Raw genomic sequence first — 23,240 nt, 5'->3', positions numbered from 1 at the left:
CATCCCTTTGGTAGTTAAACCTATTTATTGTTACCTCATTACATTCTTTGGGAGTTCCTCCTTCATGCTCTTTGCCCATTTTTGTTTTGGAACCTTTTGTAAGGGCTCCTTCCTTGTTGAAAGTCATTGGCTCTTTGGAATTTTATCTCACTGGTGTGTATTTTTCCTCATGTGTCATCGGCCTTGAAGGAAAGGGTAGGGAGCAGAGCAGGACACCTCTTTCCTTCTCTCTTGCTCTCTCTTTTTTTTAAGATTTATGTATTTATTTGACAGAGAGATCACAAGTAGGCAGAGAGAGCGGGAAGCAGGCTCCCTCCTGAGCAGAGAACCCGATGTGGGCGTAGATCCCAGCACCTGAGATCATGACCGAGCCAAAGGCAGAGGCCCAACCCCTGAGCCATCCAGGTGCTGTCTCTCTCTCTCTTTTTTTTTTTTTTTTTTAAGAGATTTTAAGTCATCTCTACACCCAACGTGGGGCTTGAACGCACAACCCGGAGATCAAGAGTTGCATGCTCCACCCACTGCCAGCCAGGAGCCCCTCTTTCCTTCTTAAAAAGAATCCTTGTCTCCCTTGCTCTTTCACTGGATCTGCACGCAAGGTGTCGGTCCTTGCCTCTGAGAGGAGGAGCTCTGGCTGCCAGGTCTGAGAGTGGACGAGAGGGGTATCAGCCTGAGTCCTTGGGGCTGTGCATTGTGAGAGGAGGGTGCTTTCATGGCAACCAGCCCGAGGCCACTATGAAGAGGGTCCCTGTAAACACAACCACCTCCACTGTTTGCTGAGCACCAGGCTGACGGATCTGGTGAAGCTGGTGAGGACCTTCATTTTGTGACCTGGAGCCATCAGTCGCTTCCTGGGGTTGTGTGCCTTTGCAGAAGGTGACAGAAGTCAGAACAGCCCTGTCTTGGTCACTGGACACATCCAGTCCGCCACAGGGGCAGGGGCTCGGCTCAGCAAGTCCCAGAATCTGAGAGTCCAGCTCCTTCTGCAGCCAGGGCCGCTGTGTTGTCAGCACCGCATAGGTGCGGGGCCTTTTTGTCATATGCCATCACCCCTGAGCAGCTCCCCGATCCCTGTGGAATACTATTTCCTGGCCCCATGGCATGTGGTTCCCGCTCACAGCTCCTGCCTTGTCTCACACTGTCCCCCTCACCCCAGTCCTTTTGTTTTGCTCCACATGCTAGGCCTCTGCGCTGCCTCTCTCCACTGCCTTGGGAGGGTTTCTCCAACTTTGGCGTGCTGTTCATTTACATCTGCTCATTGTCTTCTGCACGCTCCCTACCCCACCCCGCCATGCCCCGATGTAAGCGGCTTGGAGGGGATGTGTCACGGTTGTGTTCAGTCTGGCAGACCTGGCATCTAGAACAGGGCCTGGCCCAGAATAGGCACTAGAGAAGTATTTGAAGGAATGAATCTCCCTCTCTTGCTCATCTTTTAGATTTCAGCTGATACGTTCTTTTCTCTTACAGGTTTGTCCTAGCTCTTCCTTTGGTCTAAGTGTGCGTGCCCCTATTTTTCCTACAAGAGTGTTTTTTTCTAATAAGTTGCTGGGTTTTTTTTGTTTTTTGTTTTTTAAGATTTTATTTATTTATTTAACAGAGAGAGAGATCACAAGTAGGCAGAGGGGCAGACAGAGAAGAGGGAAGCAGGCTCCCCACTGAGCAGAGAGCCCGATGCGGGGCTCGATCCCAGGGTCCTGAGATCATGACCTGAAGGCAGAGGCTTAACCTACTGAGCCACCCAGACGCCCCTAAGTTGCTGTTTTCTATTTATTTATTTATTTATTTTAAAGATTTTATTTATTTGACAGAGAGAGATCACAAGTAGACAGAGAGGCAGGCAGAGAGAGAGAGAGAGAGAGAGAGAGGGAAGCAGGCTCCCTGCTGAGCAGAGAGCCCGATGCGGGACTCGATCCCAGGACTCTGAGATCATGACCTGAGCCGAAGGCAGCGGCTTAACCCACTGAGCCACCCAGGTGCCCAAGTTGCTGTTTTTAATTGTATGTGTATTTGTCTATCTTCCTAGCGGTTACTCCCTGGGGGCAGGGATCCAAATGTTTTGTTCTCCTTCATCTGCCCAGCCTACGTCATTTGGTAGAAAATTGAGGAATAAATATATTCTTTAGTTACCAGACAAACCTCATGAAGGTAAGTGGTGTTGCTTACCTTCTCTAGATAGAGAAACTCAGGTTGGGCAACGAGAAGTTCCAGGCACCCAGTTTCCATCCCTGGAGCCTTTGCTGGACCAGTAAACAGCTCACAGTAACTTGATTTTAATTCTAAACTCAGACTCCCCCAGGGCCTCCGCATCTAGCTGGCCATCTGGTGCCCCTGACCGGAAGCCTGAGGCGGGCAGCCTGAAATAGCCCGCTTGGTTCTGGCAGCGCTGGTCGTCCCCTCATGGGCACCCACTTTCTCAGAGGCCCTCTTCACCGAGCTTGGCCCAAAGCCTACCTGGGATTTCAGTGGGTGGCAGTGACGAGAAGCTGTGAGCCACTGGGTGACTTGCGACCTTTCTCATGCACAACGGGCCCCCAGCCCTGTGCTGGATTCCTTGCCCGTTTGCTTCATTTGACCCTCGCAGTGACCTTCAGTTCCCCGGAGGCACCATCAGCTCTTGTCTCCACAGAATTTTTGCGAGCGCTATTCCCTCTGCTGCTGCGTTCTTCTCCCTCCCTCTGCTTCTTAAATTATTGTTAATAAATTCTTTTCCAGGCATATGAACTATGTGTGTAATATACACATAAGTGTGAAAGGGTAATGTAACAAGGACCTCTTAGGCTACCTTCCAGTTTAGGGATGAGAACATTGCCGTTGACTCTCCTCTCCTGGGTGGGCTGGGGGGCACGGAGCTCCAAGATGACTCTCCGGAATGGCTGAAGGTTAGGACCGGCATGTCTTGTGGGGTTTGGTTTTTTGTTGTTGTTTTGTTTTTGTTTTGTTTTGTTTTAAGGATTTTTATTTTATTTTTAAGTAAGCTCCACACCCATTGTGGGGCTCAAACTCACAACCCGAAGATCAAGAGTCACGTGCTCCTCTGACGAGCCAGCTGGGCTTCCCTTTATTAAGTTTTACCCTGTGTTTGTGTGTGTGTGTGTGTGTGTCTGTATGTGATGCACTGAAAAGTACAGTGTTTAATTTTGCTTGTTTTCGAGTTCTATAAAAATGGTATTGCGTAGTGAGTGGACTCCTGGGTCTTGCTTTTCCTCTCAAGATTAGGTTTCCCAGGGGCGCCTGGGTGGCTCAGTGGGTTAAAGCCTCTGCCTTCGGCTCAGGTCATGATCCCGGGGTCCTGGGATCGAGCCCCGCATCGGCCTCTCTGCTCAGCAGGGAGCCTGCTTCCACCTCTCTCTCTCTGCCTACTTGTGATCTCTGTCTGTCAAATAAATAAAATCTTTAAAAAAAAAAAAGAAAAGAAAAAAAAAGATTAGGTTTCCCAGTTTCATCCATGTAGGTGCTCTAGACTCTTCCACCATCTGACCATCCCTCAGATTGTCCATTGTGCTGATTCTGCTTTTCCGTATTACAAACTGATGCAGCTGTGAACTTTCTGGTCCCTGACACCTGGGTTGTGAGCCGGAATTTGGAGGGCCCAGACGCAGAAGTGGGACAGCTGGTTATACTTGGTGTTTGTGGCATTTGTGGTGTCTGCAAAGTGCCCTGGGGTTGGGGGGATGACCTGCGGGGTGTTGAGCGCTCTCTGTGCTGTGGCTCATTCTCTCTTCCCATATCCCATGAGGGAGGTAGGACTGTGGTCCCATTTCACAGATGAGGGAGGACCCTGAGACACAGAGGGTAAGTCTAGCTCACCTGGGGGCCCGCCCTGGGGGCCTGGCTTCTCCGGCCCTGTGCTGTTCTCCAGGCACACCTGCCTCTTCATGAAGAGCCGTGAGATCGGAAGCAGCGGCTCCCTTTTGCAGACAGGTAGACTGAGGAACAGAGCTGTGTGATCCCCAGCACCACAGGCACACGTGAGTGGGAGGGAGTGAGCCCGGGCGGGTCCAACACCTCCTCTGTCCCTGTGCCTGCTTTCTGGCCACTCTGTTGGTGCTTGCTTGTCTCCAAGTCTTCACTTTAGCGCCCCCGGGAGCCTAGCCCTGGGTAAATACTTGCCTACGGGCCGGCGGGAGCATGTGTCACCCATGTTTCTGAGCTGGGTGGCAGGGGACAGGTGAAGGACGCGAGTGCGGAGGCAGGCGCGCTGTGAGCCTCTGGCTGGAGCTGCTGGCTTTGTTTGCCCTTTGCTCATGGGGCCCCTGCTCTGAGCTGTTGCTGAGGTGTCAGGCCCTGGCCCAGTGATAACAGCAGCCCCTGTTTACTGAGTAGCGACTAACCCCGTAGCCAGACGTTTTACACTTGTGATCTCGGTGGTTGCTTCTAGAAGCCTCTTCTAGTATGTGTGTCTTGGTCTCGTTGGGTGTGTGTCTCGGTCTCATTGGCTCCATTTTCCAGATGAGGAGACTCAACCATCAAGAGATTAGTGCCCTCTCCTGGGACAGCTGGGGGCTGTTTAAGTTGTCAGGGCTAGAATTCACTTGGAGCTGTGTGAGGTAAATGAGGGTGTCCATTGGGAGGACATGGGGCCCTCTGCCAGGCCCCAGAGGTTCTGAAAGCCAGCAAGAACCAGGACTGGTATCCGCTGCCTGGGCCACATGCACTTTGATTTGTTTCTCTTTTTATCTGGCTACCGGCCAAAGAAGCCTGGCCTTCCAGGCGGCCGGGACGGGGCCGAGCGGTCCAGGTGCCTGCCCCGGGCGGTTCATGTGGTCTTAGCAAAAATCCACGTCCTTCCTGTCCAGTGGGGCCTGAGAGGGCCCATGTGTCCTTGCGGGGGCAGGGGAAGGTCCAAGAGAAGGGTGCCTAGGCCATGCCCTCAGCCACCAGGCTGTACTGTTCCGTGTAGTGAGAAGGTGGCAGATCACCAGTGTCCTCAGATGCACACATCCCCTTGGGGAGCCCCTTCCAGTGGGGGGCTCTCAGAGGCTACAGAGGACCCCCACATATGTCCCAGCAGAATGCGGGTTAGTGCGGCGGTCATGGGCACTTGTTTTGTGGATGTCGTTAGCCTCTGCTCACCATGAGATTGGATGTGTGTTCTGGTGGTCCCAACAGTCACCAGCCAGTACTGAGCTCTGTGCTGGGGACACAGCAGCGGACAAGACAGACCCAGCCGTGCCTCACAGGCTCACTGTCCAGAGGGGAGATGAGAGAGACAAGTCAGCCAAGCAGCCAGTGGGGCCCTTACAGACTGACAGAAGCGTGTAGAAGGAAATGAGCCAAGGGCTGGGATAGAGAAGAAGAGAGTAAGGCCGATGGGGGGAGGTACCTGGCCTGTTTAAGGACACTGAATGTCACCCCTGTCCCATGGGCCTGCATCACCCCTACCCCACGCCTGAGGAACTGAGCTGTGAAAACAGGCCCTCCTGCCTGGTCCTCTCTGTCTTAGCTGTGTGTTTGGCAAGTGTTTCTCCCCATCCCCCACCCAGCCTCAGTTTCCTCTTCTGGAAAGGGTAGGGGAGGGGTATCTGCACCCTGAACCGTGCTTGTGATCAGTAAGGTGGCAAAGTATTAAAAGCAAGGGCTGTGGAGCCAGACTGTTGGACTTGAATCCTACCCCCTCCCTTTCTTGTCTCTGTGACCATGGCCCCTGCCTCAGTTTCCCATTTGAAAAATAGGGGTAGTCCATCTCAGAGGGTTCTTGAGAGCAGTAAATGGAGTAAGATGTGTAAAATGCTATATAAGTGTCGGCTGTAGTCAGTAGTAATGATTTAGAATTAGAAGTTGCCTGTCAGGGACGCCTGGGTGGCTCAGTTGGTTAAGCAGCTGCCTTCGGCTCAGGTCATGATCCCAGCGTCCTGGGATCGAGTCCCACATCGGGCTCCTTGCTCAGCGGGGAGCCTGCTTCTCCCTCTGCCTCTGCCTGCCATTCTGTCTGCCTGTGCTCGCTCTCTCCCCTTCTCTCTCTCTGATAAATAAATAAAATCTTTAAAAAAAAAAAAAAAAAAAAGAAGTTGCCTGTCATACAGCTGGGATGTGGTGGTTCAGTGTGCCCTGTGCCCGACTGGGGCCTTGACCTGCCCCTTCATCCAAGGCTTTATCAAGTTCCTACTGTGTGTGAGGCTCTGTAAGGGGCCTGAGGTGAGTCCTGTGATCTGCTTCCTTCCTCTGCCCCAAGAGACTCAGAAGGCTGCAGGCGTCCTCTGATCTCATGTGTTTCTGTAACAGGATCTTCATTCAGTTGGGCCAAGTGGCTTGGAAGGTTGGGATGGGGGTGGGGAGAGTGGGGCAGGCCCTCGACACCTGCCGTCTGTGCCCTTCACTGGAGTGGGCAGCTTCTCCCAGGGCCCTGCCCCTTCCTGGCTGCTGTGCCAGCCTCGCCCAGCCTGCCCCCTGCAGCTGGCCTGCCCCTGCAGCTGGCCTGCCGCAGGCACAGGCATCCTGGAGAAGAGCCACTTGCCTCCCAGGAGGGGCTAGGGAAGAGCACAAATCACCCACAAGCTGAGGCTGTCTCCTGTCCAGTGCAGTTGTGGTGCCCTCCCCTTTGTCCTGTGGGTCCCTGGGGAGAAGGGGAGACTTTGCTCTGCCCTCAGAGTGAGCCATCGCATTCAGCATGCATTCTGGCGAGGTCCCTGGACTAGGGAGCATGAATCAGTGGGAAGGGCGCGCTCTGCTGGAGAAGGTGCCCTTCTGGCAGCTGCAGCATGACCTGCTCGCTCCCCTGGTCCCGTGAAAGGCTGATGGGGACGGAGGAATCTTGAATAATTGTTCACTAGGAAGACTTGCTCATGACTACTATGCCTTCGTCTTCCCTGGGGAGTCACAGGCCAAGGTTTTCCGAATAGCTGCCAGAAGTCCCCCCCCCCCCGGCCCGCCCCGGCCCTCTACCCACTAGTGAAAGCAGCTGCTCCCCTTCCCACTGTCTGTGTCCCCGGCCCACTGTGTGTTCAGGCCTCTTGGTACCCAGCGGCTGACCCCGGAGTCCCTTCCAGTATGCAGACCTATGCCATGTCCTGGAAGGAGCTCCCCGGCTGGCAGGATAGGGGGTCATCCCCCAGGGACAGTGGCTTCAGAGCCCAGGCCATCAGGGGTTGTAACTGACGAGGGCAAGGGCGCACTTCACTTTCTACTGTGGCTTTGCGGGCGGCCAAGGGGCCCAGTGAAGGGACAGGGCGCCTTCATTCCCAGGTTCCTAAGCCGCTTCACTTGCTGCTCCGTTTTTGTGTTAGGCTATTTGCTTGCTTGTTTGTTTGTTTGTTTGTTTTAAAGGAATCACTGCACCCAACATGGGGCTTTAACTCAGCCCTGAGATCAAGAGTCTCACGCTGCACCGACTGAGCCAGCCTGGCGCCGCCGTGTTAGTTTTCTTTCTAACAGTGCGCACAGTCTTATTTTCTCTTTTCATAAAAGGTAGCATTCACAAGCACACTGTTCTGCATTTAGCTTTTTTTCATTGAGTGTATCTTGGCCATTGTTCCCTGTTGGCTCAGAGCAAGTGTCCTCATTCTCTCTGGCCATACAGCGTTCCGGTGACCGAGTGGCCTGGGCCTTTGTGCGCTGCTCCCCTGTTGATGGCTAGTGCTGTCGGTCCCGTTCTGCAGGCACCAACTGCCCCTGAGAGGTGTATGACTTTGCACCTTTGCAAGGGTCTCTGGAGACTGCGTCTTGAGGGGTGGAACAGTGGGGTCACAGGGTACATGTATTTGGATTTTGGAATTCTGACTGGTATTGGCAGATCGCCTGCAGAAGGGCTGGTACCAGTCTGCATATTCTGCAGCCGCCTGAGGGCACGCCTGCTTCCCAGTGTCACCAGTACACGCTGTCCAGCGTGAGGATGTTGGTCTGTCCGGTAGGTAAAAAATGGTGTTGGCTTACTTTTGTTTCATTTGTATCTTCCCTTATTCTGTGATCACGGAGTGTTGGAGAGTTTTGAAACTCAGTGCTCTGCTCTGGGGAACAGCCTGCATGAGGCAGTGCTGGCAGCTGGCATGGAGATGTAGGTCGGAGCCCACAGCCAGCCAGCCCAGCGGTCAGGAAGGCAAGCATGGGGACCCACAGATCAAGGCCAGAGCCTCCCTCTGCTTTCAGCTGGAAAAGCATCCTTGGGCGAGTCACTTCCCACCTCCAGACCTCTTCTGGAAAGCTTCCCGGGGCTATTGGGAGGCACGAACCAGTCAGGCTTGTAAATCAGTCTGGGAGTAGGGGCAAGATGCTGGCTCCTCGGAGCCCCAAAGAAGTTCCCCAGACTGCCCGTGTGCCCAGAGGGGCATGGGGAGGGGGTTGGGGGTAGGAGCGGGCAGCTCTGTGTGCCCCTGGGCAGTGTGAGACGCCTGGCTCCGAAGGGACAGAAGCCACACGGCAGAGGTTGGGGTTGCTCGGGTGTCGCCTTTTCTCTGTGTCGGGCTTCAGGAGCCTTTGCGTTGCTCTGCCCCCTGCGGCCCCCCTGCCCCACCTTTGGGGCAACCCAGGCTGTGGGAGGGGTATGTGTGGCATTTCAGGAGTGCAGGAAGGAACAAGGTGCCTGATGAAAGTGCTTGGAGGGCATTTGCCCTGGTCAGCTCGGGGCTAAGCATGTGCCCATCCATGAGCTCATCACCGCTCTGTCCTCACAACGTCCGTGCGGTCCCCAAGAGAGAAGGAACCTTCCCTGAGTCCACCCAGGTGGCCTGAGTGGAACTGGGGACTCAGACTCCTGTTCTTTTGACTCTAGAAACCCACCCTGTGGCCTACCTCTATTCATTTGTTCCAGCACCAAATGCTTATTGTGTACCCACAGTGTGCCCCGTGCGTCCCCTCCGGGGAAACTTCAGTGAGCAGGAGCAGTAAAATCCTTCTCATTGTCTCATAAGCAAACAAATAGAGTATAAAGCTTTGTTAGGTCATGAGAAGTGCCACACAGGAAACAGCAGGATACAGGGATGGTCAGTGGCAAAGGGGACTATTTATCTAGGGTGGTCAGGGAAGGCCTCTGAGGAGGTGATGTTGGAGCAGAGACCCTCAGGCAGGCAGGGAGGGAGGGACAGAGCCATGGAGACAGAAGGCGGAAGAGCACTCTAGGCACAGGGGAAGCAGGTGCAAAGACCCTGAGGCCTTATGAACAGATGGCTCTGTCACTGACAAAGATTGAGTAGGGACCTTGACTCCTGGGCCAGTTCTGCTCTCCTTCTTCTGTGTGTAGACTTTGCCACCCACAGCTCTAGGGTGACACCTCTATTCCGTGCTTGGTGACCAAGCACCATCAGTGCCCCCCACCTCCTCTCACATACCCTAGGCCCTCCTGATCATGTGGCTCACTGCCCAATTGTGCAGTCTTGAAATTCCCTCTGCCCAGGATGCCTTTCTCCCTGCTGTCTCACTCTTCAAACCCTTTCTGAGACTTTCCTGGGTATTCCCTTCCAGCAGATCCCTGTCTGCCCATCTCCCTGCCTCAGTGTTTCCTCCCTACCCTCTGTTAGGGCCTGTGAGCCTCCTCTGTGATTGCTGTTGGCTCTGTCTCCCTGACCATGCAGGAAGCCTCTGGGATAGGGCCAGGGGGATTGCTGGCTACTTATTGGGGTAGGAGTTAGAGGGGAGAGAGCTCTCCCAGGATGAGAGCACCCCAGGCTGGCTTCACACCTGTGCATCTCATGCTGCCACTGCAGCCCCTCGGATCTCAGCAGGCACCACAGGGGGCCCCAGAGGGTGGCTGTCTGCTAAGGAACAGGACTGGCTCTTCAGATCCTGGCAACCCTAGAGGGACAGATGAATCTTCCTGGCAGCCTCCCTGACCTCATATTAGAGAAGGCTGCATTTCTAGGCCCCCAAAGCCATTGGTCCAGCCTGTAGCTGAGGGCCTGAGGACCTCAGGGCACCAGGGTCCGACGGTGGGGGACGACACTCCTGCCTGCCTTTGACTGTTCCTCCCCGCTTCCTCTCCGCTTTGTGATGTCAGGATAGCATTTCGTGTCCCGAGAGGGCCCCTGCTCTGTGTGGCAGGCAGCGCGCTAAGCTTTCTGTGCTGCAGGGTCATCCCCAGGATGAAGAGCTCCGTGTCCGGTGTCTGGAGGGGCGCCTAACAGGGGAGCGGCTGAACTGAAGGGTAGTTCCCGCTGTTCTGGGCAAGGAGCATGTTGTCACAAAATGAGCGGTGGCTGGCAGGGCTTCGGCCCCGGCACCCCCCACCCCCCTCCAGGCTTCCTGGTTTCAGGAGGCCGTTGTCCAGGAGGCCTCCATGGTAGTCTCTCCCCATGGTACAGGTGGGCCCCTCCTGCTCAGAGCACCCTGTGTACTCGGAGGCCCCGCACAGCAGGGGCCAGATGTGAGCTCCTCCATGTGTCTGTCACTGCCCTCCCTCACCTTCTTGGTGCCTCCTCTGTGCCTGGCCTCTGTGCTGGGCAGTGATGGGGACACAGCCTGGACCACATCCCTGTACTGTCTTCCCAGGGCTTTCGGTCCAATGGATGGAGACAGGCCTGTCTCCAGACAGTGGCAGCTCAGAACAGGCAGCGCTGAGATGGGGAAGCCTAGAGAAGGGGCCTGACCCAGCCCGCGGGTCAAGGAGGGCTTCCTGGAGGAGGGAACATCTGTGCTGAGAGTTGACCTGAGAGAGGGGGTAGGATATGAGGTGTGTGGAAGCACTGGGTCTTCTGGGAGAGAAAGAGTTGGGGGTGTGGCTGGGGCACAGTGTCCAGGAGGAAAGAAAGGGCCATGGACGAGGCTTAAAGGGGGCCTGTGAGAGCTGGCTCCCTCCTGACTGTCTCATCTTAGCTTAGTCTGTGGCCTTTGCATTGCCCTCCTGGGGCATACCTGCCTCTACCCTGCAGCAAGAGCCCCCAGAGGGCGGAGGCCAGGTCAGAGCCGTCCCCGTCTTCCAGTGCAGCTCAGAGCTTGGTGTGTGGTGGGCCTCAGGAGGTGTTTGCTGAATTTGGAGCAAGATGGCATCTTGGCTGGGCTCCTCCCGGAGTAGAAGCTGAACTCCGGGGCTGAAGGAGAAGGAGAGGATTTTTTTTTTTTAAAGATTTTATTTATTTTATTTGACAGAGATTACAAGTAGGCAGAGAGGCAGGCAGAGAGAGAGAGAGAGAGAGAGGAGGAAGCAGGCTCCCTGCTGAGCAGAGAGCCTGATGCGGGATTCGATCCCAGGACCCTGAGATCATGACCTGAGCCAAAGGCAGCGGCTTAACCCACTGAGCCACCCAGGCGCCCAGAAGGAGAGGATTTGTGGGATATGGACCTGAGGAATCCTCAGTAGTCAGGCTTCAGGCCTGGCTGGGTCCAGGGTCTCAAACATCTGAGCTCTCCTTTCCTCTCGGTTGGCTGGGGAGGCCCTCTTCTCCTGGTAGACACCAGGACAGCCACCAGCAGCTCCAGAAATGAGAGGTGACCTCGGCCCCACCCCTGCAGAGGAGAGCTCTTCTTTCTTGACAGCTCCAGGGTGGCCCCGTGACTGGCTGGCTACGGCTGGTTCCGTGAGGGCAGCCTCAGCACGTCACTGTGACAAGGGCTGCGGACAGACTGCTGTCCCCTGCCGGAACCTTTGTGGAGGCTGGTGGGAAGTGGAGGTCATATGGATGGTCCCACTGGGGTTCCTGGATGCCACCGGGAGGGAGGCCATGGAAGCAGGCATTCCATACTTTGACCGGCGTCAAGGCCCAGGCAGCTGTCCCTGCAAGGACAGGTTGTGTGTCTGACACAAAGTCTGCCTGACCACGTCCACAGGGCAACTGTGGCTTGGTAGGCCTCCCTGGGCCTTAAACACCAGCCAGCCTCATGCTCCAAACCTGTGAGCCCAGAGTGGCCTGGTTTAGGGCAGAGTGGCGTTCCACAGACCTCATGTTGTGAGAACACCAAAGCCTGGGGAGTCATGTGGGAGAGAGCCCCTAAGCCCGGTTCCTGGGCCCCACACAGAGAGCTGCCATCCTTCTGGGGCCAGGCCACCCACCTGCCACAAGATTCTTGGTTTCCTGTCTGTTGAGTGGGTGGATGTGATCAGGCCCCTCCCTCGTGGGGTAGGAAGAGCGAGGCGGGCAGGCTCCCAAGGTGGGCCCTGCTCATGCCGTGGGCTGGCCCTGGGAGATCACAGCTACATGCTGTGAGCTAGTGGGGGGATTAGGAAGGGATTAGAACCCAGGCCCCTGACTCTGGGCTGCCCCACGCTCTTAAAAGTCACTTGTCTCCTCTGGTCCCCCCCCCCCCAAACAGGCTTCTTGTTACTGGACATGGTGGGCTCCCTGCCCAGGTCTCCAGGAGACCCCATTCCTGCAGAATAGAATCCTCCCTAGGCCTTGAGTAGCTCTTGTCACTGCCCTGCGTCAGCGCTGCGGGCTCCTGTCCCAGGCAGAGAGCAGAGTCCTCACTTCCCGCCCCTGCCCCTCCATGTACTACCTCCTGGTGCCCTGGATCCTCCGGGGCCTGCACCCACCCTGTTACCCCTGCCTCTCCTCGGAGGTACTGCCCACTGCTCTGTAGCTGTCTTACCCATATGATGCCCCAGTGGGGAGAGCGGGGTCCCTTCTCCCTCGCCCCTTCCCTGTCCCCCTACGCTGTTGCTTCCTGGTTTTTGACTCCCACTGGGATGACTGTGTCTTCTCTCTCCCACCAGCTTCCGGCTGGCAGGGATGGCCTGAGTCATTGCCACCCCTGGTGCCCAGCCTCTCCTTGCATTACCTGTGTGCAGACAAGAGCCCCAACCAGATACAGATGTCGCTCTGCCTGTCACCCGATGCCAGTCATCGGATTTCTCTCCCTCCCTTTGTGAGGGCCAGTGCAGCTGGGAGCGGGATGCAGCCTCCTCGGGCTTCACCGTCACTTCCTGGGAGACTGGAAAGCTGCAGAGCTTCCCCACTGCGGGAGGTCCCACCCACTGACTGCCGCCCCTGGCAGGGTCCCTTCCCAGAGCTTACACCTTGCCCCACCCAGAGTCTGGGCCCCCGCCGCCTGCCTGTAACCCTGATCCCTTCCTTCTCAGGCCAGAGTAGTGTGAGAAGCCATGCTCCAGTGTCAGACCGGCGCGGGTCTGGCCATGTGTTCCAGTCCTGCCTCTCCTGGCTCCGGGACCTCGCACAGACTTGCCCTCTCTGAGCCGAACTGGCCTCCCCTTCTTAGAAAATGGAATCGTGACTCTGCCAGCTTTGGGTCTCTGAGCTGGCTGAGAGAACCTGTGCCTGGAAAATCCTCAGCATCGTGCCTCCCGCAGAGTGAGCACCAGTACCGGGAAGCAGGGCCCGCCCTCCGCATCCTCGGTCCATTCGCGCCTCCTGCTCGGTCAGATCTGGTGCCATGCGGCCGCCCAGCAAGCACCTTCCCATCCCCTCTGAGAGGGACCCTGCAGGGGTCCCTCTTAGAGGGGAGGCGGTGGTTGTGATTGTTGATCACAGCCTGGCCAACCTCTGGGTCCACCTGCTCTGCCAGGCAGGCCCGTGCTCTCCCTTACTCGCCACAGTGCACTCCTCACTGACAGCCACTTGAACTCCAGCCCTTGCTTGAGTGGGACCTTCAGGGCATTGGACTTGGGAGTTGAGTGAACACGTTTGAGCCCTGACCTGACACACACATGCACGCACACGTTTTTCCTTGCTCCCACACATGCGTGTCCACCCGGCCTCGCCAGCCATTCCGTAATGGACAGATATCTTCTGGGTCCCTGCCCTCCAGTGGGGGAGGAAACACGGCCGTGGGGGCTGGTAGTGCTTTTTGCCTGTGCACCCGTGAGGATGCCGAGTGCCGGTCAGGGATGGAGTGGTACTCAGCACAGGTAGCCGAGGAGTCCGTCACCCTCGCCCCATTTTAGGGATGAGGCGATGGAGGCACAGAGGTGAAGTTGCTTTGTAATTAAATTTGGAGTCAGGATCCGTCCCCAGGCATTCTGGCTCCAGAGCCCGTGTTCTTACCCACTTTACGGGCCCCTGGGTCTCTGATAGGGAGCGCCGGGTGCCCCACCCAAGAGGATGGGGAAGGGGGCAGCGAGGATTCAGACCCGGTCACTTCAGACAGCAGCCGCACCCTTACTCCTCCACAGCCTCTGGGTGGGGGGCGGCGGGGATGGCACTGGCAGCTGCTAGGCCAGAAGGGAGCTGCTCCCTGGTGGTGGTGAGGCCTGTGGAAGCCCCGGAGTGGATGACCCCAGGCGGGAGGCCCCACGCTGGGTCTGGGGAACTTCGTCTCTCTCACTCCACAGACCTCAGACCTTCACTGTGTTCTCCCCATTTTGCCACAGCATCACGAACGAACAGATGTGCGGAGGGGCTGGTCCTGGGGTTCTGCTGGCTCATGAAGAGCCCGGCAGGGGGCCCGGCACAGCGTGAGCGCTGTCTGAACGCTGCATGGTATTTCTTGGGACCACCTGTGCAGCCATTTCCTTACCGGTTTTTTAAAAATATAGGGTCGGTTTTGCTTTCCTTGAATACGTTTCATCTCATTCCCATGCAGTATGGTAGTTCCTTGTGTTAATACGTGTATGAAGTCTGTGTACATACCATATTACGGGTAGTATATTACTGTGAGGCCACTGCCGAGCCACCTGACGCGCTCGTGTCCCCACTGGTGCTGCGCCGGGCCTTGGGGTGTGCTGGTGGTGCTGTTGGGGTCATCAAGGCGGGTCGGGGGTGCCCTCAGGTTGCTGTGGGCTGGCTGATCATCCCCCACCCCCACTCTTGTGCCTTTGGTGTCTTTCCCCAGTGCTGTCCCCTCTCAAAAGTGTCCGCCACATAGTGACAAACCTGCAGTTGTTACTCGTGTCACCAGGGGGCGCTAAGTCACTCTGGGCCTTAGTGGCTCTCCCGCTTCTGGGAATATGTCCACTCTTCCTGATCCCAGTTCTGTTTCGCTTTCTGTAAACGACTGGGCTGATGAGACCTCTGTGAGCTCTGGCTGTGACCTTGTGTGAGGCTGTGCTGCCTTCAAACCCCACGGACGCCTGGCTGAAGGGGTGACCGGACAGCAGCTGTGGTGGGTGTAGAGCTGGCCAGGTTAGAGATCCTGGACTTCAGAACAAAGACCGACCCAGCAGGCAGGGCTGGGATGCTGGATCTCAGGCGACTTCGGGAGCCTGGACAGTCAGGGAGAGCTTCCTGGAGGGAGGGACATCAGAACTGAACACCTAAAGGATTGATTGCAGCTTGAGAGCTTCCTTAGAAGTCTTATTTCCTGTAGGCTCTAGGATGCTGAGAACTGCTAGTGATGGCTCCCCATGTGCCCAGGCCCTCCCTTCCCATCTTATGTGACCAGGCCAACCCAGGCTTAGCCCAGGGGCCTTTCTTGAAGTGAGCTTCACCCTTTCTCAGAGTGATGATTTTGTGTGTGGGGGTTTTTGTTTTGTTTTGTTTTTAAACTAAGCTTTGTGCCCAACATGGGGCTTGAACTCACCACCCCGAGATCAAGAGTCACTTGCTGTACTAACTGAGGCCATCAAGTGCCCCTTGGAGTGATTTTTTTTTTTTAAGATTTTATTTATTTTTATTTATTTTTTTAAAGATTGATTTATTTCTTAGAAAGAGGCAGAAGGAGGGAGAGTCTCAAGCCGACTGTGTGACTCTGTGCAGAGTGCTGAGGCAGATGATCTCAACCCTGAGATCACGACCTGAGCTGGATGCTTAACCAGCCGTGCCACCCAGGCACCCCTGAAGTTATGAATTTTAAAGGCAAAAAATAAAGTAGGCTTAGAAAGGATATCAGAAACAACTAAAAAAATGTTTTTAATTGCAGCCCAGTGTTTCTCTTCTTCCTCACTGGCACGGGGAAGAGCAGACTGGAGCAGTGGCTCTGATGACTGCCATCTCCAGGGTGGTGACGCACGGGCACACGTGCAGAAACCATCACGTGATGTGGAAGCACCTGCCATCCCTGTTGACAAGTCTCAGGGTCTGCTAAACACTGCTTCTCCTCTCCGCTCCTCTCCGCTCCGCTCCTCTCCTCTCCTCTCCTCTCCTCTTCTTTCTCTCTCTCTGTGTTACCCATGTTAATAAGAAGGAAGAGCTGCATTTCATTTCAGTTCACTTAGTGGAAGCAGAGAAGTCATTTCTCCTCCCTTGCATGTGTGGCACCCGCGGGACCAGCGGACCCAGTGTGGCTGGACTCCATAGGGCACCTGCCCGAGCCTGGGGGCTGCCTTCGCTGGGGGCCCCCACGCGCATGCGCGCACCTCACAACACTTCCTCACTGGGACTGTAGGAGGGCAGCTGGCATCCAGGAGGCTGCTGGTCACCTGCAGCTCCACTCAGGGAGGCGGCGAGTGGGGAAGCTGGGGTCTCTGTTCAGTTCTTTCTTCTGGCACAGTGGAGAGAAAGCTCTGGAGCTGAGTGTAAGACTCTGCCCTGTACCAGCTGCCCAGCCTCAGGGAGGCAGCTCTCCTTCCCTGGACTCGGCTCCCTCCCCTAGAAAACAGGGTGTAGTGCTTGATGTGATCAGGAGGGAGAGTCCCCTGGGAGATGCTTACCTGGAAGTTTCATGAGGAGCTCCCGCTGGCTCCCAAAGGCCAAGCCAGGATGGCAGCAGAGTGAGGGGAGGCTGAGGTCCGGCAGAAGGCCCTCTTCCTGCTCCATTCCTTGCCTGCCCTTCTTCCCCATGCCTCCTCCATTCTGCTGACGCCAAGAGCTTTCTCTGTCGGATTGGGACTCCGTCCCTCCCCTTCCTTCCCGTTCTCCTGGTTGCCCTGAGGCAGAATCCAGTATTTCATAGACATACAGTGGAAACAGTACGAATGTCTTCTCCAGTGAACAGATAAACAAAACATATACATCAGACTTTTACTGTGCAGCCTTGTAAAGGGGCCAAAACTCAAAATCCTTGTGCTGTGTGAAAGAGGCTAGACATAAAAGGCCACATACTGTTTATCTCCGTTTCTGCGGAACATCCACAGAAGGCAGATCCGAGCAGACAGACCAGCCAGCCTTGCCTGGAGCCTGGGGACGGGGCCTGGGCCTCCTGGGGGCTGTGTCGTACGGCCGTTGGGTCTGGGTTGCATCTCTTTCTTCTGTGAGCACCGCCAGCTACCCTGGGCTCCCAGGCTGTGCCCTGTGTCCTCTGACTGCTGCATTGTCCCCTATTCTGGAGGCCCCATGCTGAATAGCTCTCGGGGATGTTTTTTGCTGTTGAGGGTATTTCAGGAGTGGGGAGTCTGAGGCCACGTCCATCACAGTTAAGAGCAGAGTTCAGTTCTCCACTCTGCCACTTACCAGCTGTGTGACCTTGGGCCAGGGCCTTCACCTCTCTGGGCTCAGCTTCATCATAGCATTAAAGTATAGAAGAAACATTCTCTCATCCAAAAAAGAAAAAACCCCGTGGATTGAACATCCTGGCTGGCCAGTGTTGGGACAGGGTGGTGACCAGGATAGACTCAGTCGTGCCCTCCCTATCTAGTGGGGGAGACAACTGACAAGCAGAACTGTCTGATGTTAGCTGTGTGCTCTATGTGCAGAGCTGCTCGAGGAGCCGTAGGGAGGTGTTTGGGAAGGGCTGACTAGTTTGGGGACCCGGGGGTTACCTCCACAGGGCAGCAGTGGCAGTGAGGGGCCCTCATGGGAGGACAGAACTCAGTGGGTCATCGGAAGGGGTGTTTTGTTGTGGAGGGGTGTTTTGTTTTTGGCGTGGGGAGCAGGGGGCAAAGGGGACCCAGGTGCGGAGCATCACAGGCCTGGGTCCTCTGTGCCTGCAGCCCAGAATGTGACCGTGGACGAGGTCATCAGTGCCTACAAGCAAGCCTGCCAGAAGCTGAACTGCAGACAGATCCCCAAGCTCCTCCGGCAGCTCCAGGTACCCGGCAGGGGTAGGGTGCACTCAGAACGGGGCGGGGGAGGTGAGAGGCGGTTCCTCAACCACCCCCCACCCCTCCGATGCCGCAGTCCCCAGGCCTCTGGGGCCGGCCCTTAGCAGGGAAGGGTACACAGAGCACCCACTGGCCACCTAGCCCAGGGCCCGCATAAACACATCCTTGAAAATCCTCTGTTGAGTCTTAGAAGCAATCAGGCTCTTCATGAGTATTTAAACTGTGGAATGAAATGAAGTGAGAATTTCAGGTGTCTGTCACTCCCCAGAGAAATTTGGTTCCCTGGGGAAAAGCCATCGACATACCTATTCCTTATGATCTCTGTATGTTCTGTATCCATTGTCTAATTTTTTTAAAGTTAAAATACTACTGGCATACAAAGCAGAATCCACTTCTCATTTTTTCACTCAAGCCCCATTTCCCGGGTGTCCCGCTGTTGACAGCTTGAGGTTTTCACCCTCTAGCCCTGCCTGTGCGTCTGTTATGGGGCAGCTTGCCGTCCAGAAGCACACAGACCCGAGGACAGGTTCTGTGTCTGCGGAATGGGTGCTGCTGTGCCCGTGGCGTGTCCCCTGACACTGTGTCCCACGGGTGCCTTTACTGCTGCCTGCCCGGCCTGGGCGTGTTAGTAAAGCACCACCTTAGTACTTTCCCTCCGGATGGGTCATTCCAGAATGTTCCGAGGTTGCTTGTTTCTAGGGTTGTCGGTTCCTCAGATGGCACTGCTCTGAGCAGTCATGCTTGCCACCTGGCTCTGCCCCCAAGGTGAAGGGTTCTTGGGGTGGGGGAGGGAATGCCCAGGAGGAGTTGTGGACAGCTTCAGGGAAAGCGTGGTAGCCAGGAGGGTGGATCCCGGGGCCCGCGAGCCAGATCAGACCAGCCTAGCACTAGCTAGCAGATGGACTTAGGCAAGGCTGGCCCATGGCCATGTGTGTTCGCGTCTTTGTCACAGCACATTCCACACAGGTGAGTGTGTGCGGAGCCCAGAGAAGAGAACCTGGCGCCCCGTGGGGGTGGGGCTGGGCTTGGAGCCAGCGGGGGCCAGGCAGCATCTGCCTTCGCCCCTCTACTGAGTGCTCTCTGCGTGGAGCCTGGTGCCCACCCGGCACCGCAGGCCGGCCAGCCCTCCTCTCCTTCGTTCCTGCTCCATGGCCTTCGTGCTGGTGGCTCCTTCCTGCCTAGAATGCTCCATTTGGTCTGTGGGTACAGAATGCCCCACACTGTGAGGCCCTGCGTGCCGCCCTTGCCCCCAAACACTGCCTGTGGAGCCAGATCGGACCCCCGCCTTCGCCACGGTCAGTGTCCAGCCTAGCTCTGGAGGGTGCCTTCCTCCCTTCAGCACGGACCCCTCTGTTTCCTCAGGAGTTCACAGACCTCGGACACCGCATCGACTGTCTGGACCTGAAAGGTGCGTGTCTGGACAGAGGCCAGGAGCCCTGGGTAGTGGGCAGGGCCAGAGCCTCCCCGAGGTGGGTGTGGGCCAGCAGGTGCTGCCGTGAGAGCTGCTTAGCCAGGGGCAGTGGGGGTCCTGAAAGGTGTGGGTGCCCTCCCTGAGGGGAGGCAGGTGCAGCGAGCCCTCCCTTCTCCCCTCCACCTGGAGCCCCCGTTTCTAGCCAGCCCCCCAGGCACACGAGCATGCGTAGAGATACACTCCATCTCGTGCCAGGTGAGAAGCTCGACTACAAGACCTGCGAGGCCCTGGAAGAGGTCTTCAAGAGGCTGCAGTTCAGGGTCGTGGATCTGGAGCAGACAAACCTGGATGAGGATGTGAGCACACCCTGCCACTGCCATGACCTGTCCCAGGCCCCTTAGAGGTTTAGCAGGAGGGGGCCCTGCAGGACACAGGCTGGGCAGGGTCTCTTGAAGGACAAGATGAGGAGATAGCTGGTATGACCAGAGTGGATGAGGGCAATATTGGGGTTCTGGGGCAGAGCCCAGAAAAGGGGTCTCATAGACCCACCTCAGAGGCAGGGAAGGACTTGGGGACCTGGGCCTTGGTGGGAGCAGGGGGTGCTTGGCCACCAGAAAGCTTTTCAGGATCCCCCGCTAGAGATCACAGCACCTGTAAGGGAGAGTTTGAAAAACTTACAAAAACAGCCTCTCCGTTTAGGCCCAGGTGTCCACACCTCCCCAGACTCGGAGACCACCAGGAGACCCAGGGGCTAGGGTCCTGGAGAACTGAGGCCCGGGAACGCCAGGGGCCCGGCCTGGTTCTGGGGCGTATGGGGCTGCCTGCTGGCAAGGGTGGGGTGACAAGTAAGAGAAGGCAGATGGCCTGGGCAGGAAGGGCAAAGTTGTTTCCTGGAAACAATCCAGAGGTGCTGGGACAGCATCAGGTCCCTCCCCATCCCTTAGTTGCTGGGCCCCCTGGGTCTGCTCAACCTGAGTCTAAACTCCGTTGTCGGGGCCCCTGGGTGGCTCGATCAGTTAAGCATCTCCTTTGGCTCAGGTCATGATCCCAGGGTCCTGGGATTGAGCCCCGCATTGGGCTTCCTGTTCCGGGGGGGGTCTGCGTCTTCTCACTCTGCCATTCCCCCTGCTGTGCGCTCTCTCCGGTTTTCAAATAAATAAATAAAATCTTCTTAAAAAGTCATTAAACCCCCATTGCCTCGGCCCCCAGGGTGCTTCGGCCCTCTTCGACATGATCGAATACTATGAATCCGCCACCCACCTCAACATCTCCTTCAACAAGCACATCGGCACCCGGGGCTGGCAGGCCGCTGCCCACATGATGCGCAAGGTGGGCGCCTCTCGTCTGTGGCCTTCCCGCGGTAGATGGGGCTCGGTCGCAGGGGGTCCAGGTGCTTTCCCACGACACGTGTCCCTTAGGGCTTGGTTTCCTGAGCCCTCAGTATAGGCTCTTGTCCCCATGCTAAGGTGTGTCCTGTCTCAGGCCAGCCTTGACTCCTTTTCTCCCTTCAGGTATCTTTCCCTCTTCCTTTACTTGCTGTAAGCTATCCCTCGGGGGGTGACTGTGGCTGCCCCCCTCCCACCGCCATGTCCAGGACATCTGCCACAGGGGAATCTGGGAGCCCAGCTGTTAACTAGCCCTGCCTGCTCACGCGCAGGACTCCAGGCCAGGCCGTTCCCTCACAGACACAGTTGCCCTCCTGCTCGGTGGGATGTGGGATGGGGCTTAGGGGTGGTCCCCTGGGGCCCAGGAGGGCTGGGCCAACCTGTCCCAGCCCTGACCTGCCCCAGCAGACGAGCTGCCTGCAGTACTTGGACGCCCGAAACACGCCCCTGCTGGACCACTCCGCGCCCTTTGTGGCCCGCGCCCTGCGTATCCGCAGCAGCTTGGCAGTGCTGCATCTGGAGAACGCCAGCCTGTCGGGGCGGCCCCTCATGCTGCTTGGTGAGCTCCGGGACCCAGGGAGGTGGCGCAGTGACATGCGGCCCACGGGGGCTGGGGCTCGGCCAGTCACCACGCTCCTCCCGCACCCCCCCAGCCACGGCACTGAAGATGAACGTCAATCTGCGGGAGCTCTACCTGGCCGACAACAAGCTCAACGGCCTGCAGGACTCGGCCCAGCTGGGCAACCTGCTCAAGTTCAACTCCTCCCTGCAGATCCTGGATCTCCGGAACAACCACGTGCTGGACTCAGGTGCGAGAGAGGCCTGCCCACGCCCACCCCACTCCAGCCGCCGAGCACCCACTGTGCCCAGCCGGGGGCCCCACAGTGCTGGAGACACAGTGGTGGCCAGGATGATTGCGGCCCTGCCCTCATGGGGCTCACGGTCCAGGAGGGAGGATAGACCATTCCCAGGCAGTGACAGCTCCGACTAGGCAGGGCTGGGCTGTGGGAGCCCAGGGAGGGCGTCCTAGAGGAGGCCGGTGAGAATCTGCAGGAGGAAGTGAGGTGTTGAAGAGATCATGAAAATAATACCCTCTGGAAAGAATGTGCTGAAGGAAACAAGATTGTTGGGATGGAGGGTCAGGCAGAGGCTGTCTAAGATGGTGCAGGGAGGGCACCTCTGGGTGACAGTGAGGAGGACGAGAATGAAACCAGGCCTTTTAAAAGCCTGGGAAGGGGCATCTGGGTGGCATAGTTGAAGCTGCTGACTCTTGGTTTTGGCTCAGGTTCCCCACGTCAGGCAGGCTCCGTGCTAAGCATGGAACCTGCTTAAGATTCTCTCCCTCTCCCCTGCTCCACCCCACTTTCTTTCTCTTTCCAATAAATCAATCTTGGAAGAAAACAAATAAATAAACAAAAAAATGCCTGGGAAAAGAATCCAGGCAGGGTGAATAGCAAGTACAAAGGCCCTGAGGTGGGAAAGAGCCTAGATAATTGATATTTGGGGTGGGGGAAGCCACGGTGGGTTAAAGGGTAAACGGGAAGGGAAAGGAAATAGCTGGTGGTAGGAACTCCATTTCCTCCTGGCTCCCTGTTGAGCCGGTCTCCAGGCCTCAGTGTGAGGACAGGGCTCAGAGACAGCCTAGGGCATCCAGGCCAGTCCCTTCCCCCAGGATGGCCAGGCCCAGACCCCACGTTTACTGAGCACCTAGCACATGCTGGGCCTGTAGAGACAGAGATCTCTGCCCTTGGGAGAGACGTTGCAAGACAAATTAATAGAATATGCCATCTGTGAGATGCGCTCCGGAGAGAGCAGAAGCAGCAGTGGCAGCTGAGCTGGCTGGGGAGTGTCGTGCAGGCTGACAGTCGAGCAGAGATGTGAAGCAGATGGAGGGATGTTCTGGGCCTGGGCCCCAGGGAGCCGTGGGTGTTGGACCGAGGCAGGAGGTGGCTGGGGCCAGAGTGGTGGGGATAGGTTCTGCATGCTCCTCGGGTGGCAGTGGTTCCCACACCACTGTCCCCTGGAAAAGCGCTCGGACCACAGCGGGGACTTGCCCACGGGCCCTCTTCAGGTCTGGCCTACATCTGCGAGGGCCTCAAGGAGCAGAAGAAGGGGCTAGAGACCCTGGTGCTGTGGAACAACCAGCTGACGCACACTGGCATGGCCTTCCTGGGCGTGACGCTGGTGAGTCAGACGGGGAGGGGGAGAGCGCCATCCTCTGCCTCCCTCGTGCTCACCCTACACCGCAGGGACCCTTCGCAGGCCTCCTTATGGCACTGGGTGCCCTCCCTCAGCTTCCCCAGCCTCTCTGTCCTAAGGGAAATAGCCTTTCTCACTTTATCCTGGTTTTCCCACGTCTGGCACCATGGCCTCGTGTCATGTTGCACCCAGGGTGAAAATGTTTTGCATAGAAAGTTAAATTTTCTGGAAGCCTTCAGTACATTTTACATCTTTTTACCTAAATACATGGTATTTAAAGCAAGCTCACAGGCTACAAAGACTCACATCTAAGTTAAGAATGACCAACGCGAGGTGTGTGCCCTGAGCGTTTGGGATGCTGGCCGGGCCTGGGCTGGGTGGTGGACAGGGCAGCTGGCCCTGGGGTGACAAGTCCATGAGCGTCTGGCCTTAAGCAGGACTGTCCGGGGTGGCACTGCCCGAGAGGGAGTGCTTGGCTTTGTGTCTTTCCTGATGGGCCTTCTGGGCCTTG

At 56.7% G+C, this 23,240-nt stretch overlaps 1 protein-coding gene across 2 annotated transcripts in view; it reads left to right on the top strand.

The window, feature by feature from the left end:
* Positions 1-23,240, top strand: part of PPP1R37 (protein phosphatase 1 regulatory subunit 37) — a 39,410-nt gene that overhangs the window by 14,249 nt on the left and 1,921 nt on the right. Inside the window, exons 2-8 of one of the 2 annotated variants that reach the window (XM_059383112.1) lie at positions 17,624-17,721; positions 19,097-19,142; positions 19,401-19,501; positions 20,355-20,474; positions 20,936-21,089; positions 21,184-21,339; positions 22,602-22,714. In XM_059383112.1, coding sequence (XP_059239095.1) covers positions 17,624-17,721; positions 19,097-19,142; positions 19,401-19,501; positions 20,355-20,474; positions 20,936-21,089; positions 21,184-21,339; positions 22,602-22,714 — 788 coding nt within the window. The remainder of the gene's footprint in view (positions 1-17,623; positions 17,722-19,096; positions 19,143-19,400; positions 19,502-20,354; positions 20,475-20,935; positions 21,090-21,183; positions 21,340-22,601; positions 22,715-23,240) is intronic. The other variant, XM_059383113.1, reaches the window with a different exon arrangement.

The sequence above is a fragment of the Mustela nigripes genome, chromosome 17, assembly GCF_022355385.1.
Source record: "Mustela nigripes isolate SB6536 chromosome 17, MUSNIG.SB6536, whole genome shotgun sequence".
Taxonomy (NCBI): domain Eukaryota; kingdom Metazoa; phylum Chordata; class Mammalia; order Carnivora; family Mustelidae; genus Mustela; species Mustela nigripes.
Note: the sequence above shows the minus strand (reverse complement) of the source record. Positions and strands in the feature narration are given on the sequence as shown.